Here is an 18,983-nt window from a genome sequence, read left to right on the forward strand (position 1 = left end):
ATTTCAAACAAGACTTTATTTTATGCGTATAAATAATTTTTTTATATAAAAAGAAAAAGCCAATCGAAGACGAAAGAGAAAAGACAAAAACAATCTTGGAAGAAAAACGCATGTGGAGAAGTGGGATTTGCCTAGGAAGTATGGTTTCAAAATGAATTTGAGTAAACGATGCAAACCCGCACGAGTACGTCGTGGGGGTGGTTTCTCGAGACCTGAAAGTTGTAGTAAACTTGGCAAAAGCATCGATGCATGCGGCGGAAAAAATACATTTTCATTTTGCTGAAAGAAGGATCAAGGAAGGATCGATGTGCATGTAGGGCACATTTATATGTATTAAAATCAGAGGCTTATTCTTAAAGTAATGTTTGGATGCACCGAATGCTTCTAATTGTATTCTATTGCTACTTAATTGGGTTAAGATATGATTTTTGTAGTTCTTAATTTGGCACTGCGAATAAACCAAATGGTGTATGGAGAAGACAAGATCTTCGAGGTTACAAATCTCTTCGCTTTTGCGGGTGACCAGAGCTTTATGGTTTGTCTGTGGATTTTCACAAATGTGTCATCGTGTTACCATTGTAATTTTTGTCTTGCTTCTAACTTATTAGTCGTTTTTGTTTTGGTTCTTAAACCTCAAGCTTCGTTTTAATTCAGTACTCGATGTTTCTCAAATGGATCCGTACTATATGAGGTTGGGACCTTAATTTAGACTTCAGTATTGAAGTACACGTATTTTTTTTAATTAGCACACGTATTTTTTTTTAAAGGTGTGTGCAAGATGCTCATTTTAAATAATATATATACATATATATATGAACAAGTTTTACGAGCTCTCTGACTTCGAGCAGCTTAACACATCCTGAAATGAGTTGATAGACACGATTAATAACAGTTAAAAAATTAAAATAGCCAAATATCACTATGTCAAACTACATTCGCTCAACTGGCTAGATAAAAATCTAGAGTTCGATCTAGAAAAATATACCATAGCTAGAGGGGAAAAATACGTACCAGAGGATTAACTAGAAGATATAGTCTACGCAACGAAGAAAATTTCTTATAACAGCGCGCCATGTAACAAATGGATAGATCTACGCGCGCGGACTGCTAGGCTGTCGAACTCGTTGCAAGTACTAATTAATTAAGACCAGCTCATGCATGTAATTAGCATTACTGATCGAGTACGTAGTTAAATAGGCTAATAGAAAGCAATTAAGCTTCTAGCTAGCTATTTCGTGATCTGATAGAGGTACGTGAATTCAGATGCCGTACGTACATCATGGTAGATGTTGTGTGTGCCTTGGCCCCCAAAATTAATGTCCCCGGCAAACAAATAGACAAGAACCGTGTGCGTAATTACAATAATTTAATTAGCAACCTAGAATTTGCAACAGAAAGCAATTACTATATTGAATCTTATATGTCCATGATTATATTAATTAGCAACCTAGAATTTGCCACAGCAAGCAACTATATTTGAATCTTATGTGCATGATTACATAAATAAGCAACCTAGAATTTGCCACAGCAAGCAACTCGATCAATATATATGCGGATAACCATTTCTGGTTTCACGCACGAGTACTCTTAATTAACCTGGCCAGGCATGCATTATACTTATTTATATATTTAAAGATAGAACCACTGATCAGTGATCGATCATATATAATCAACTTCACAACGTACGGCTTACCTTCCGGCCAACGCCACCCGCTTTCTCATCACTCCCATAATTAATCGACCTAGGTATCTTAATGCTTAATCTATCTTCACATCCAAATTCTACAGTAACCTGAAATGGTGGGGACTTAGTCACTTAGTTAGCATTGCATGCATCCATTTGTTGAGGAAATTAGCAAGGATCGAGCATATATATAGCTGGACGTATTGATCTATCATGTATTTGTTATTGCCGACTTCCATTACATGTTCCTGTCTAAACTATTGAGAAACGCAGTTAAGAATCACATCCATAGTCTCTGTCATGGCATCACCCTTTTGTTTTCTTTGATTATTCTCAATTTCTGATGTCGGTCTCATAATCAATTATATACGTCCCTCCTGAGAAGTAGTAATATATTATATATGTACACTAAGATATCGTCACTATTAGTCTGGCCTAGAGTTGTTGTCAGTTTCAAAATCGAAGTAATTGATAAAGGATGAACCACACTAATATATCCAGATAAACAAATATATGTTGAGAATATACATTCCACGTTAGGAATTGAATTATAACATGTGTGTTAATACTAGTTTGGGTCACTTCATCCATTATTAATTAGTTTTAGATGTGAAATCTAGATCATTTTTATCATGATGTCAGAACGGATTACCTACGACTACGTGTGAAGCTCAAATGGTCACACGGACTTCACGTCACTTAAAAAGTTGTCCACGTGTATAGTTTGAAAATTCGCTACACATGCGGAGGTGTGTTGAAAATATACATCTCACATTGGAATTGAAATACATAAGAATTTGTAAAGATTTGAGACACTTCTTCTATTACCAATTAATTTTAAATATAAACCTCATATCACTTTATCAATATCATCATTAACAACGAGTATTATACGCCATCTCGTTCAACCTCTATATTTGAATATATTTTCTTGCAAAGTTCTATCCAGTTTAAACACAATGATTGTGATAATCTCACTTGGCAGTTTTGTGTGGGTCTATGGATCAGCACTTGCATATATATGATCATCATATAAATCAAAATTTCAAATTAATATAAATTCAAAGTACAGCTTGATTGCCAGCCGGCCAGTTCCACCTGATGATCGAGCGTTGCTTCCTATAATCAATCGATGTACGTACATACCCTACTGTCTATTATACATGTTGAGATCCCAATATTAACCTTTGTTAGGATTACAGAGTATATTAGAAAAGGGTCGGTCATCATGTAATTTCATTATTTCAGTCATATATGTACTCTTGTAAACATACACTTTACTATCAGAATGTTTACAATATAGTCCATAATTCTCTTTGCGTTTTCTTTTCAATTTCAATAAATCTATGAATATTATCAACAGTACCAGCTGGTGTTGCGTGGACTATCGTACGTAGATGGATTCAGTATTGTTGACATATTAGCTAAGAATTGAATAAGTATACAGAATTACAGATCGATGATCCATCCATTTAAAAACGCATCAAGCATGATCGATCATTTTCTCGATCGGTCGAAATTGCCTCAAACTGCTACTGAGGTCATGTATTACGTACCAACAACTTGCATGGGCATATGTACATATATAGCACATACAGACAGATCTAATTTCTTAAGAACAAAGGTGGGATCAGAAGTATGATCGACATGTATGCACCATCAAATAATGGCGATATCATGCAAAATATCCTAACATTTACCTAATTATTACCTGGAATTAATATATATTATGATCTGTATCAAAGATGAGGATACTATGATATTCACAACGTACGTGTTCTGGTATTCATAACTGACGAGCTGTAAATTGTTGAGCATATATAATTATATAATTACTCTGGTAAACGTACGACTGAACATCTCTCCGAAAAGTTGAATATGGCGGCCTTAATTAAATTAGTAACCTCCTGACGAGGATGCATTGACCAACTCATATTGGAGAGCAAACAAATCTCAAGAGAGGTCTTTCTATTTCTTCTGCTGTGGACACCGATCGAACAACTGCTCTAACTATTATAGCAATGTCATGGTATATCATAATAAGTGCTCCACGTAAATAAGAGCGATTATAAGTTCTTCAAGTGCGGCAATATTACTTGTTGAAATGCATTACATACGACATGAAATTACATTTTGAACATGCCTTTTTGTTTTCGTCACCATGTATAGATCCATCCCCTGCTATCACTAGTTCACTACCCTTATAAAGAGAAGAAGGCACTTGAAGAAAACCAACTGTACGTATTTAATTTGCAATCAGAATGCCAAATTTTGGACCTCTGGTGGGTTTGGTTGTTTGATCGAGATGCAAGGCATTGTACCTGCAGGACCCTTCTCTACTCTCAGAGAAAGTGGAACATTTACTTTAGCAGGTTTATCCACTAGTCTGCATAATCTCGATCTCACAAAGAGGACCTCGCATTCTTGGTTGCTTGCTGAAATGGATGCGTCTATACATCAGTTTGGCCAGTACAATACTATCCATGGAGGATGTGAGCTGACTTCAAGAAGCAGATTCATGAAAATGTACTTTAGCCGTTTTACTTGACGTGTGCATGCCTTACCAATTTCTTCTGCAGCCAAGAAGCGCTAGAGTAGTCATAGATAGTACCCGTTTTCGATTCATTACTGTTAGTGAAAACTTTTTCTTGAAAAATGTTAATTGATTAGCTATCTTTGTTGTACGTCTTAATTAACGTCCTAACATTTTTTTTTATTAGATGCAGATCGACTTCTTGTGCTATGTTGGTCTTAATGGGATAAGGGGAGGTGAGAATGTGATTAAACTTAATGATATCAAGATATTGCTGAACTCTGCAATCGATCGGTCTGAAATTTCATGCATTGACACAACCTTTTCCGTATTCTCAGAATCTCAGGTGAACTTGTATACGGGAAAGAGATTGAAGAGTCGAGAATATGGATCTGATTATCTGAACAATGAAGAAAGTCATTGAACAACATCTGACAATTGATGTACACTGATATGCTATTCACAACAGACACAATATTATCTCATCATCTTGAAGTCTGTAATCAGTGGAATATACATACTCAACTAATTCTTATTCTTCTATATGAACACCACAGAGATAACGAGTGTTTTAGATGGATGATACCCTTCAATCTTTTTAATAGAGACTGGTGCGTAACCTATCACTTGAAACAATCTCAATTTAGATAAACATATAGCTTGCATAGCATGAAAATTGCTACTTGCTACCGCTATTTTTTTTTACTCTTACTTTCTGTGAATTCAGAATCTAAACTTGTGCCTTATAAACCATTCGTATATTCTAGTGATTAAAAACACAAACCAAATGATGAAATTGTAGACATAAAATAAATAAATTCAGAAGGCCATGCATGGGTCATATCATAGTGCACCACATAATGAACTACAACAAGTACCTCTTCAACATTCTCCATTTCTCCTTACATAGTTACATAGCCAAGTAAACTGCAGAACAAGTACGTACCTCAATAGTGTCATTAGGGTGGAGTAAAATCTGAAATAGAACAGTAAAGGAGTTAGCTAGAATCCAACTTTGCCTATATACTAGGACAGTGTCACTCACCCATGTCAGTCGCACCTCTACTAAGATTAGTATCTTTCAGATCTGAACATGTTTCATATTAGAGGCTTCATTTAAAAGCAAGAGCTTCGGTCTCTAAAGGAAAAACTCAGCCAACATGGCAAGCAACCACGTCTGTGATTGCCTGTTATAAGTGGCGAACTACTGATCGAAGTTGAGTCTCAGTGCTCCTGAATTGTTCACTAGGTAGATGATAACACAAGTTTTGGATCTACAAAAACCATTTTCCTTGTGCAATCCAATAGTATTTACTGCACGGTCCTTTTCTTGTGAGTTAGGACTGATCTTTAATTTAGAGTTTTCAGTACCCTATTGGAAATAAACAAAAATCTTGATTTAAACCTCTGCAACTCTCAACCACAAAATGAAAGCCAAAATAAGGAAATTAAGTAGCATATAGAGAAAACCGGCCAGTTAGCCTATTTCCAATTTGTTAATTAAAGAACATTCATTCAGCCAACAACCCCTTAAAAATATCTCTATCAAAATTTAAAACTCAAAGCTATATGAATATCACAGTTCTCCATTGATAAAGGAGATCCAAACAGCAATATATATAATCTCAAAGGTTGCATGCTGTACGTTTTGCATGGAGAGCTAGCTCACAATATTTTACCAACACGCACAGCCTTGATTTCCAAAGGTTATGTTGGTGATTTGAGTACGTTGTTGCGTGTCAGTGTGTGCACCCTGTGGCCGGAGATCGACTTTGGATCATGCCACGCAAGATTGTGAATTAGTTGCTCGAGATCAATTTCAGTGCTCCTCTCTTCTGGTTTTCAAGTTCAATTCTTACTTGGAAAGACTGGTTGCTTGGTAGGGCAGTGTGTTCATCCCAGGCATTGCATGCTTGACAAGGTGCTTATTAATTACTTCTGCGTAGCCTTTGGACTAACCGGAATGATAAACGTTGGCGCAATAAATCCCAATTTAGCCAAAGGATGGTGGCATCTTCCAAGGCTGGGTAGGATCATGTACGTACCTAGACAAGCTCACAAGCTAATGATGTAAATTGTTCAAATACTAGCAGTATTGAAGACAACGGATGACGCGCTCCATAGCCTGGTTGTCCTTTCAAATTTTTAGATGTAATGTATAGGATCGAGTGTATAGCATAAATTTGATTTTGAGCGGCAACTTGTTATCGTGAGTTAGGAGCTGGAACAGCTGTGTTGAAGAGCTGATAAAGCATAAGTATGGTGGTGCTAACAGCTAGATTTAATCATTAGGATTAGTGCTATACAACAGTACAATATTCTCCAATCTTTCCTATAAATAGATAGCTTAGCTTGTATCAATTCAACACATCAATAACAATCAATATAGCAACTTATTCTACTTGGTATCAGAGCCAATCTTTTCTATTTTCTAATTTTTGGGTTCGTATTCTTACCTTTTAGAACCGGCAGTGTTCTTGCAGCAGGAGCTTGGCGCCTTCCTCTATCCTCGTCGGAATCATCCGACGACGTCGGCACTCCGCGGCGCGTCCAGCTGCTCGTCACTCTCTGCCTCCAGCGCCGCTTCGTCCTCTGCCTCCGCCTCCAGCGCCGCTTCGTCCTATGCCTCCGCCTCCAAGCGTCACCTCTCCACCGCACCAATTTCCGGCTCCACCTCACCGACCCGAGCTCTCCATCCGATCGAATTGGGCAAAGGCAGAAGCAAGAGGGGTTTGGAAAATTTTCGGAGAGGTTTGGGATTGTTTCGGTGATTCAACCCTAAATACCACCCGGGTTATTTTTAACCCGACCCGCCCCAGAAACGTTTTTGACCCGGCCCGACCATAGCCGACCCGACCCGGACAAATTTGACCCGGATCTGACCTGGCCTGACCCGACCCGGACAGATTTGACCCGGATCCGATTTGATCCGACCCGCCCCGGCCCAAATTGGATAGGTTCATATCTTTGTTTTTTTTTGTGTTTCCGCTGTATAATCTCTGATCTTTGATTTTTTTTTTTTCAAATGGTTTTCGGAGACGACGTTGAGAGTTTTCGGACAATGATGTTTCGAACTTTGAAGTCTCTGTTAAAAGTTCTGACAGTGGTTCATTTGGAGGAACTAAACTCAATGAGACCAATTTCCGTAAATGGAAGAGAATTATGGCAGCTCATCTTCGAGGAATGCACAATATGGGGCATGTAACCGGAATAACTAAAGCTCCAAGTGCAGATGATATTGTTGCCTACACTAAGTGGGACGACGATGATGGTCTTGTCATGTCTGTCTTGTGGAAAGCTATGAATGAAGAAATAGTTGATCTGGTGGAGTCATGTGACACTGCGCAAGCGATATGGAGGACACTCGAAGGCTTATATACTAATGACTCTGATTTTATACAGGTTCATGAGTTAATGTGCACAGTTTTGGCGATGCAACATGATGGACAATCGGTGGCGCAATATTTCACCAAACTAAAAAATATTTGGGCTGAGATTGATGTGAAACGTCCTTGCATGATCAAGAATCCAGAGGATATTGTCTGGTACCAACAAGAAAAGGAGCTTGAGCGCGTTCATCATTTCCTGAAAGGTCTTGATGCAAAACAGAACACTGCGAAAGGGGAATTACTTAGAAAGACCGAACCCCCTAGCCTGATTGCAGCTTTCACATATATCCGAAAGGATGAGTCTCAACAGGAGAGTCTTTATCAGACACAAGTTGAAGTTTCCAGCCTTATTGTTCGTGCTAGATCTCCAGCACCGCCCCTTCAGCAGGCAACTTCCGCTCCACTTCATCGGCAAGGACCACTACCCGGCTTCGGGAATCAGCCCCGTCCTCCTTGCTCTTATTGTCATGATACTAACCATGCTCGTGCGACCTGTTGGAAGCTGTATCCTCACCTTAGGCCTAAGAAATCCAATTATCGTCCCAAGGCGAAAGCAGCTATTCAATTCATCCAAGAACCAGATATCTATGATGTGGTTGGACATGATCATCATACAACCGGAGGAGTAATGCCTACCGCATCCATCGCTGGTCGTGGTAAAATTGGTATGGCTTTAAATATTTCTAACTTTGTTGGTTTTGATACATGAATTATTGATTCTGGTGCGTCTGATCATATGACTTATGACAAATCTTATTTTTCCATATTATCTCCTCCACCAGTACCATATGTTACTAATGCTAATGGTGAAGCCTTTCCCGTCATCGGGAAAGGATCGGTTCGTCTTACTCCCACAATAGAGCTTCATAATGTGCTATATGTCCCTGCTTTATCTCATCATTTGATATATGTTTCTCAATTGAACATTGACGCTAAGTGTTATGTGACATTTTTTCCTATGTATGCGATCTTTCAGGATCTTCTCACCAGGGAGTTAATTGGTCGGGGGTATCTGAGGGGCAGGTTGTTTCATCTGGATCAGACATATGTGGGGGAAAAACCACGGGCACCATCTCGAACCGCTTTAATCTCTACTTCTGACAAGTTAAGTGAAGTTTGGTTATGGCATCGTCGCTTAGGGCATCCATCTTTTAGTGTTATGAAACAATCCATGCCTACTTTTTTTATTAGTGTCGATGCGTCTTCTTTACGTTGTGAGACATGTATTTTGGGTACGAGTCATCGTTCTACTTATTCCCATAGTCATTCTAATAAATGTATTATTCCTTTTGAATTAATTCATTCTGATGTTTGGGGGCCCTCCAAAGAGTCTATTGTGTCAGGGATGCGGTATTATGTGTCATTTATTGATGATTGCACCCGTCTTTCATGGATTGTTCTCCTCAAAACTAAAGATGAAGTTTTTCCGGCTTTTCAAGCCTTCTATACCAATGTACAAACATAGTATAATGCCACAATTAGAGTTTTTCGTTCTGACAATGGGGGGGGGGAATATGTGAATCATGTCTTTCAGGAGTTCTTTAACACACACGGAATTGTTCATCAAACAACGTGTCCTTACACACCTGAGCAGAATGGAGTTTCTGAAAGAAAAAATCGGCATTTACTTGATATGGCTCGGTGTATTCTTTTTAGTGCCCATATGCCTAAGTACCTTTGGGGTGATGCTGTCCTCACCTCCGCCCATCTCATTAATCGTCTTCCCTCTCGTGTCATTCAGGGGAAAGTTCCATATGAGGTGCTTGCATCTCATGTCTCATTACCCTCTTTTCATAATCTTCCTGCCCGTGTTTTCGGTTGCGTTGCTTTTGTCCATCTTCCAAAACATCAACGGTCTAAATTAGATGCCCGGGCAGTTAAATGTGTGTTCGTTGGGTATGGAGGACATCAGAAAGGGTACCGCTGCTATCATCCACCTACCAGGAAGTACTATGTCACTATGGATGTTACTTTCTTTGAGGACATGAGCCATTTTGCCTCTTCTGATACTGCTCTTCAGGGGAAGAATTCATATTTTGAAGCGATGTATCCTGGAGAGGGGGAGACAAGTAAGCCAGTAGATATAGTGACAGGTTCTATTAAGATTACCAATGTGTCAGCTACACATGCACCACCGGATGATTCCGACAGTGAAGTCACTCCAGAGATTCAGGAACCAGAAGCTGACAGCACAAAAGCCCCTCATGCCTCCCCTACTGTTGTTTATACCCCTGACCAACGTTCCCCTGGTACAAAAGATCACTCACCTGAGGTTAGTCATTCTATTGGGGCTAATACTAGTGAAGCTAATAATAGACAATATGTCTTGCCAAATAGGTCTAATCGAGGTCAGCCAACAAGAAAATATGAACCTACCCTTCAGACTAAAGCTAAGTACCATGTGACAAATTTTATGTCTACCAAAAGATTTTCTAAGTCATATGAATCATTTGTGAATCACATTTCTACTGTATCAATATCTAACAAAGTGCAGGATGCATTGGGAGATAGATGAAAGCGATGGAGGAAGAGATGGAAGCATTACAGAAGAACAACACTTGGGAGCTTGTACCTCCACCACATGGCAAGAAGATCGTGGGATGTCGTTGGGTGTTTACAATGAAGCATAATCCAAATGGATCAGTAAGCCGATATAAAGCACGCCTAGTAGCAAAAGGGTTCACCCAAACATATGGCATAGACTATGATGAGACATTTGCACCGGTTGCAAAGATGAATACTATTCGGGTATTGCTCTCTTTTGCTGCTATCTTAAACTGGCCACTTAGACAGTTTGATGTTAAAAATGCATTCCTTCATGGAGAACTTACAGAGGAAGTATATATGGATCTTCCTCTTGGTTATGTGGCAGCTTCTCTAGACAACTTTGTATGCAGATTGAGAAAATCTTTGTATGGTCTTAAACAATCTCCTCGTGCTTGGTTTGGAAGATTTTCACAATTCATGAGGAAAATTGGCTACATGCAGAGTAATTCAGACCACACATTATTTCTCACACACCAACAAGGGAAGGTAACAGCCCTAATCATATATGTTGACGATATGGTAGTTACTGGTAATGATACTATTGAGGTGGACAGATTACAAAAGCAGCTAGCCACAGAGTTTGAGATGAAGGACCTAGGTACACTCAAGTACTTCTTGGGCATTGAGGTAGCCCGGGGAAGTGATGGTATCTATCTGTGTCAAAGGAAGTACATCCTTGATCTACTAACAGAGACATGTATGTTAGATTGCACTCCAATTGATACTCCTATTGAGCAGAACCATCGGTTAGCAGAGTACCCAGAACAAGTGCCCACTGACAAGACTCGTTATCAAAGGCTAGTTGGACGCTTGATTTATTTGTCACATACCAGGCCAGATATTGCGTATGCAGTAAGTGTAGTGAGTCAGTTCATGCATAATCCGAGTGTAGATCACATGGATGCTATTGTGAGGATTTTGAGGTACTTGAAGTCAGCTCCAGGGAGAGGAGTAATGTTTTCTAACCACAACAATATCCTTGAGATTTGTGGCTTCACAGATGCAGACTGGGCTGGAAATATTACAGATCAGAGGTCCACATCAGGGTACTTTACTTTTGTTGGAGGTAATCTTGTTACGTGGAGGAGTAAGAAACAAAATGTGGTAGCTCGATCTAGTGCTGAAACAGAATACAGAGGTATGGCTCAGGGAGTGTGCGAGTTGTTATGGCTTAGAAATTTGCTACAAGATTTGGGTGTTAAACCTAAGTGTGCTATACAGTTGTACTGTGACAACAAGGCAGCTATTGATATTTCACAGAATCCTGTGCAGCATGATCGTACAAAACATATAGAGGTTGATCGCCACTTTATAAAGGAGAAGCTAGATGCTAAGATCATATGTTTTCCGTTTGTTCCTACAGAAGAGCAACTTGCGGATATACTCACAAAATGAGTGTCTAAGAAGGTCTTTTATGACTCACTTAGCAAGTTGGGCATGGTTGATATGTATGCGCCAACTTGAGGGGGAGTGTTATCGTGAGTTAGGAGCTGGAACAGCTGTGTTGAAGAGCTGGTAAAGCATAAGCATGGTGGTGCTAACAGCTAGATTTAATCATTAGGATTAGTGCTATACAACATTACAATATTCTCCAATCTTTCTTATAAATAGATAGCTTACTTTGTATCAATTCAACACATCGATAACAATCAATATAGCAATTTATTCTACTCAACTATCTTTACTGTTGTATTACTCTCATCAGTCTCATGCGATATTTACGTACTTAACAATTCGCTAATTGTAGATCGATCTCTTCTCGTCTCGTAATAATGCATATATACATGCATTAAATAAGTTAAGCTTAATTTGTTTGCAAGACATGAGAATAATTAGTAACTGTAAAGCTAAACTATAAGTCAAAGAAGGGTTGCAATCGTATCTTATGTATTGATGGTTAAGACGAGTAGTCGTAAAGCTTCCACCAATCAAGATAGAAACGATAAAGTTGATTAAGGTCTCTGTGGTTTTATCACGTGCTACCCTAATGAAAAAAAATGAATCATGTATATGAGTGTATTATGTGCTTCGGCAGAGTGTGAGCACCAACGCATGTGATAGGCACGTGTCTCTTTAAAAACCTCCATCAGTCCTATAGTAAACTAGACCCGAACAGCCCCGAACCCGAACCTGAACCCGGAATTATTGACTTGAATGACTTCAAAGTTCAAACCCAGGTCCGCCGCACAATTCCAGCGATTTTCTTGCCGCCACCAACTCGCTCCTCTTGGACGACCACCGTCCGTGTTCCGATAGAGGGTATAGCAACACCGAAATTTAGCTGAGAGAGGAGAAATTCACGAGGTGGTGAAAAAAAAAAATCTAGACTAGCTCTGATTCAAGAACTAAAAAAGAGGAATAAAATGAAAATCCAAGAGGGTGGTCGAGAGATTGCCAAGAGGGTGGAAAAAGGTTGCCGGAATTCTGATTCGTCGCCGAGAACTTCCAATCCTGCAACCTGTTTCTAAATAGGTTTTTGCCGAAAACTTGCTAAAATCTTACATGTATGACATGTGTTTTAAAGAGGAAAAGGAGAGGAATTGAATCATGGTGGTTGTGTGGCTAAGAGTGGCCGGATGGTCATCGGCGCGCGATGGCCAAGCCTCGCCGGTTCGTAAGGGTGTAGAGAGAAGAAGATAAAACATCAATGAGGGTGAAGGTTAACTTAACTTTGACCGTTAACGAAACTGAGGACATTAAAACAATCTGATGGCTGTGAAAAGTTTTCATAAATTGACGGCTAGGATTATCTCTATTTCATTAAAATAGTGAATTGTGCTGGAGCACCTTGGTGCATACAATCGTCTTCCCATGTATATACCAAGAGAATGATTGCATACAATCCCATATCTATCAATGTCAACTTTGATTGTTTGCAGTGTGGTGACTGATGAGGGATCGATACTCGTTTGAGACTTGGGGACCAGAACGAAGAGATCTTTGTGAATTGCGACTATCTCCAAAATTTTAAACCCTTAAAAATTTGGAGGAGTTCGTCCAATCTCGATCCTCACGGTTCACACCATGTATGCCTTTATGTTTTACTAAGGAGTGACTTATTTATGACTTTTTGTATTAAGTTGACATAAATTTCTGATAACACGGTGAAGCCAAGTGTTGTACATTATCAGCACAATAATTTTGTTAACTTTCTGACAGCTTTGAATTATATTTATCTTTCCCTCATGCCATTGTTGCCATAGAGTAAATGAAAATTGCTGAATAGCTCACACTTTCCTAGTAGATTATTGTTATACTGTATATGATTAGAAGTATCTCCCTATTTTCTATTATTTCTGACAATCTTTTCTATTCATTCTATAAGGTCCTAAATAACATTCTGTCAAATTAGTCAAAAGACAAAGAAGCCTTACTCTCTTCGCTGCTGCTAGGATACCGCGTATTTCTGAGACAAACCATATGAAATCTGTGCTTTTCCGCCATGTGAACAAAATTGAAAAATTGAAACCAAAGTAAGAAACAAGTAGAGAGGAGACTAGACTGGAGAGTAAACACACCATAACACACTGACTGAAGCTATCTTAGTTATTGTTTCTTTGACTTGTCTGACCCTTCCCGTGAATCTAATTTCCTCCTCCTCCTCCTCCTCCTCCTCCTCCTCCTCCGCTCTCTCTTTCTCATTCACTCCCCAACTGTTCCTTTCTCGTGCCCTAATCCCCTAAACCACCCACCCACCCGCCCCTAATTTAATTCCATCTCAACTCAAAAGCCAACACCCAACATTGAAAACTTGTCTTCTAATCTATTTACACCACTGTTGCAGCTTCTCATACTGATAGGAGCTCATTCATGCTCAAAGGTATGTTTTTTTACCTCTAAAGTTTTGATCTTTAGATGATTAAGTGTGAGTTTATTAAGCCCTGTTGATAAACTGTGTTTTGGATTTTGTGGGTTTCTAAAGTTTTAATCTTTTATTTGATTCTGATATGAACTTTGAACATTTCTGTGTTTTAGTATTAGAAAGTTTTAATCTTTTATATGATTCTGATGTGAGTATTGAGCCTTGTTGATATTTTCTGTGTTTTGGGATTTTATGGAATGGTGCGATACTCATAATGGTAATTGACTCATGTTGTATGCATAATTGTCTGTTTATAAGATTCTTGGTCGGATGGATGATGGTTTGGTGGGATATGGAATCGTGGGTTTTATGTGTTTGTTGGGTTGTTATTGTCAGTTTAGAAAGATCTGTTTGGATTATAAAAAATCTTTGATTAAAACCAAGATTCAGAGGTAGAGGCAGAACATGGGTTTGTCTATAAATGTGGAAGAAATTTGGGGATTTGTGAAGGATTATGTTGTTGTTCTTGCTGTTGTTTTTGTTGTTTCCCATATGTTTCTTGGTTAGACAGGCACATCAATTAGTGACTTTGTTCGCCTTTGTAGTTTCCAATGGCATAAGAAATGGCAACTGTGCCTTTGTTTCTTATGCTCAAGCCGTAATTGGCCAACCAAGGGCCGTCCAACAGTGTTCGATATTCTAATCTCTCATTGTTTCAGATTTTATACCTGGGGTGCCTTTTATTTTGGTTTTGCTGTTAATGTTGGATAGTGCTTGTTGGGGATAGTTCTTTTTCTTACCATATGATTTGTGGAAAGTAGCCATGTCTTCCAGCTTTACAGTAATTGTATAAAAGTTTGGGATTTTAGGTAATTTCTATGTGAGTTGTTTATTGCAGTTAGCGAATGCGCCTGCTATATTGAGAATATAAGTTGGATATAACTGAAATGCAGCAGTAATGGCAGGCTTTGGATGCTTCATTTTGAAGACAGTAGAGGGATCATAGTGGGGCCAGTTCAGTCTGCAATACAGTATGGTTGTAGTGAACTTCAGGGGATATATTTCTGTGCTTCTCTATCCCCACAAAGCTTACTCAGAAGTGGGCTAGTGTGAGGATATAACTACCTTGTGTAGTCGTTCATTTGATCCGTCAGATATGAGTACATTAGGCACCAGGTGTGAGATTGTTGAAGCAAGAGAAGAAGTAGATTCCCAGTTGAAAATGGAAAAGAATGATGGCAAACAATGTGTGCCAGATTCCGGAAATAGGTTCTCAATTGAGGATGACATTAACAAGCTTTTTCAGGCCATTGATGTTAGAAATTCAGGCAGGGCTTCAGGCCCATGGTGTGAAAGTAGCAGAGATGCCTTGAGGAAGAGTGCTATGAAGAAGCCAATGAGAGCTAGTACATCAAAAGTATCAGGTATAGGAATTTCCGAACCTGTAAGTTTGAAGCAAGCGCTCAGAGGATTATGCATCTCTCAGGCATCAGAGATGGCTGCCATGAAGCGGCTATCAAGGCCAGGTCGTTCATCTGGGGTTTCAGAAGCAGGAACTATTAAAAGGTTGTACAGGGCAGTGGTAGTCGAGGCAAATGGATCTGGCCTCCCATTGAATGAAGGTAAAGTAAATTTTGTGGAGATCTCTCTAGTACCAGATGCATCAAATAGCTCTCAGCAGATGCCTGGATTCATGCAGTCAGAGCCACAGGTTCATGCAGACACAACTCCAGCTGATGCGTTGATGACAAAATTAGAACCACCAAAACAAATATCTTCTTTGCCAACAGCAGTTCAGAGTAAGAGATTAAAGGAAGAAGATGCAGAACTACAAGATCCTTCATCAAGCAAAAAGGTCACGCAGCTGGAGGTTCCGATCGCCACTCCAGATTCCTACAAGAGCCAGCATTCTGCTTCTTCTCAGTCTAGCTCCAACAGCAGTAGTAAGTTAAGGAAATCTTCTGGCAGTGATTCACATCTAATCAAGTCACTCCTCAGTAGCAAGAGCTTTGTTACAAACACAAAGAAGAGTTTGAGTTTGGGTTCTAGTAGTACCAAACTAGAGAACCAGATAGTTGATAATGATTTAGTTTCTACTGGTGGTAAATTGGAGGGCCAGATGTACAGTGGCACTCCAAAGCATACAAGGGATGCAACTGTGAAAAGTTTGCTGGTCTCCAGTAGTCATAGTGTAGAAAGAAAAGTGAAACCGGATTTCTGGTCAAATTACAGTAACAGAAGCAAATCCATAGTAATAAATGCTGATGAGAGATCAAGAGAAAAGGGAGACTTCTCACAAAGCTCAAAAAGTAGCATTGGTGATTATAGTAGCAGTACAAGCACTAGTGAGGAGAGCACTCTAAGCGGGTCTTGTCGAAGTGGCAAGAGGCCTCACATGTCGAAAGACTTGAGATGGGAAGCGATCTATCATGCTCAGAAGCAGCAAGGAATCTTAGGTTTGAGGCACTTTCAGTTGCTCAGGAAGCTTGGATCTGGGGACATTGGAACTGTGTATCTTGCTGAGCTGACAGGGACAAACTGTGTATTTGCAGTTAAAGTAATGGATAATGAGTGCTTGGCTACCAAAAAGAAATTGATTAGGGCCCAAACAGAAAGAGAGATTCTGGAAATACTGGATCATCCCTTTCTCCCTACTCTCTATGCTCACTTTGTGTCAGAGAAGCTCTCCTGTTTGGTTATGGAGTATTGTCCTGGTGGAGATCTGCATGTACTGCGACAAAAGCAACCCAGCAGAAACTTCTGCGAACAAGCAGCCAGGTACTATTACTTTCTTGGTGTTTAGCTGTTGTTAGTTCTGCTTGCCTTCTTGCTTTGCTAATATATGTGGTCAGATCCATACAGCCTTAACTATGATCCATTTTAAATGTCGTTGTCTGACACCAAGTATATTGTCATCTTCCAGTTTCTCCTTAAGTTTCCATTTTATGGACTTAGCAGAGTTTTAAATATAAGAGGGCGGTTGACTAATTGGTAATGATGCGGTATTCTTTTGGTAGATAACTTCTTATGAGCCTGTCCGCCATACGTGGCCTATTAGTTTTATGTCAGGAAGTTAACCATAGGATATACCGTATATCATATTCCTAGTGCATGATCACGTACACCTCTTAGTATATGTTGGGAAGGATCTAGCTAGAGTTTTATTTCAAGCATTAGCAATATTTTTCTTTTCATTGGGCGAACCTTGATGAAATTATCAACTAGTACATAATTTCACCTTCCATTGATTTGTGGCCTTGGAGCTATTTTCATTGGCATGGTTGATAATAGTGTAGTTTGGTTCAACACTGTAAGGCTTCTACCTTGCACTCGGGTTGCAAGCGATTGCATGCCTTCATAGGAATGTTTTCGATGCTGAAATCCTACATGAGAAGGGGTCTTTTACAGCTCAATCCATCAGACACAGTCACCCATGGTTGACATAATTTTGTCTGTTTGCCCTTGTTTGTCTTATAGTAAAAAAAACATTTATAATGCTTGCAGTGAATCTCATCGTGTCAGTTGGTAAGTAAAAAAATATTGGGGTGGGGTGGGCTGATCTGGTTTTCTTTTGGGTGATAATGGCTTGTTGATGCTGGTAATCTTTCATTTGAATATGCTTAACTGTCAAGGTAGGGCTAAGAAGCTTGATTACATTCATCAGATTGAGCATTATTGTAGTCCTGCATTTAAATATTTCATGACATTGTATCGTATCATGTAGGTTCTATGTCTCTGAAGTCCTCCTTGCACTGGAGTATTTACACATGCACGGTGTTGTGTATCGAGACTTGAAACCAGAAAATATTCTGGTCCGAGATGATGGCCATATAATGCTCACAGATTTTGATCTGTCCCTTAGATGTGCAGTCAGTCCAATGCTACTCAAATCATTATCTCCAGTTGTGGAGAGCAGAAAAAAGATGCCAAGCCCATGTATTGAATCAAGCTGCATAGACCCTTTCTGCCTCCAACCAGCCTGGCAGGGCTCCTGCTTCACTCCTAGGATGTTATCTGGTGGTGCAAAATCTCGGAAAATAAAATCTGAACTTGCTAACCAGGTCAAACCACTCCCACTGCTTGTAGTGGAGCCAACGGATGCCCGATCCAACTCCTTTGTTGGAACCCATGAATACCTTGCTCCAGAGATCATCAAAGGAGAGGGTCATGGGAGTGCTGTTGATTGGTGGACATTTGGAATCTTTCTGTTCGAGCTGCTATATGGTAAAACACCCTTCAAGGGATCAGGAAATGAGGAAACCCTAGCCAACATTGTCTCGAAAAGTCTCAAGTTCCCAAACAACCCTATAGTTAGCTTTCATGCACGAGATTTGATCAGGGGCCTCTTAACAAAGGAGCCTGAGAATCGTTTAGGATCATTAAAAGGGGCTGCAGAGATCAAGCAGCATTCTTTCTTTGAAGGCCTTAACTGGGCATTGGTTCGGTGTGCAGTACCACCAGAGCTGCCCAAATCGGGTGATAGTGTAATTGGTGCACCTCCTTCCTCACAAATGCAGGAGAGCAGAAACTGCAAGGAGTCGGAGGGAGAGCACTTTGAGCTGTTTTAGTCCGATTATCACGTCAGAAAGGAAGTTGATCTCCTCCTTCTGCTGTTCAAACTGATAGTGTAACTTGTAAAGTAAATGTAAGTTGTAGACTACGATATATGATATTAATACTGATAAATATAGTAGCAGAAACAGGACTTCGGAGTAGCATTTTCCTTTGTATGTTGTTCTGCAGTGCTGCATGATCCTAACTACAGCTAACAGAAATTAGATTGATCTTTCCAGCACCCTCTGACCATTTCTATTTTGTAGTAGAGATTGTATGAAACTATGAACTGAATATACATGCCTAAACTAAACCCGGGTACCTCATAAAACATCTTGCTATTTATTTTGCATTCCATCTCATTCCAATTTCCAAAACATGGAGAGAAGCCAAGTTCCTAGTTTACATTTTACAAAGTCTGATATTTTTCCTTATAATTTTCTTCTGATGATCAAGAAAGTATCTAAATTTATA

The 18,983-nt window shown here is 39.5% G+C and overlaps 1 protein-coding gene across 4 annotated transcripts; it reads left to right on the forward strand.

Annotated features, from left to right (window-relative positions):
* Positions 1 to 13,610: 13,610 nt before the first annotated feature.
* LOC126789021 (serine/threonine-protein kinase D6PKL1-like) lies at positions 13,611 to 18,685 on the forward strand. Of its 4 annotated transcripts, none has more exons than XM_050515062.1 (3): positions 13,611 to 13,973; positions 14,854 to 16,733; positions 17,680 to 18,685. In XM_050515062.1, exons 2-3 carry the CDS (start codon positions 15,112 to 15,114, stop codon positions 18,521 to 18,523), a joined length of 2,466 nt encoding a protein of 821 aa, XP_050371019.1. In that variant the 5' UTR covers positions 13,611 to 13,973; positions 14,854 to 15,111; the 3' UTR covers positions 18,524 to 18,685. The 4 variants fall into 4 exon arrangements, with proteins under 4 accessions (XP_050371019.1, XP_050371018.1, XP_050371020.1 ...); XM_050515061.1 differs by having other exon boundaries at positions 14,909 to 16,733; XM_050515063.1 differs by having other exon boundaries at positions 14,912 to 16,733.
* Positions 18,686 to 18,983: the final 298 nt, after the last annotated feature.

This window comes from Argentina anserina, chromosome 3 (assembly GCF_933775445.1).
Source record: "Argentina anserina chromosome 3, drPotAnse1.1, whole genome shotgun sequence".
Taxonomy (NCBI): Eukaryota; Viridiplantae; Streptophyta; class Magnoliopsida; order Rosales; family Rosaceae; genus Argentina; species Argentina anserina.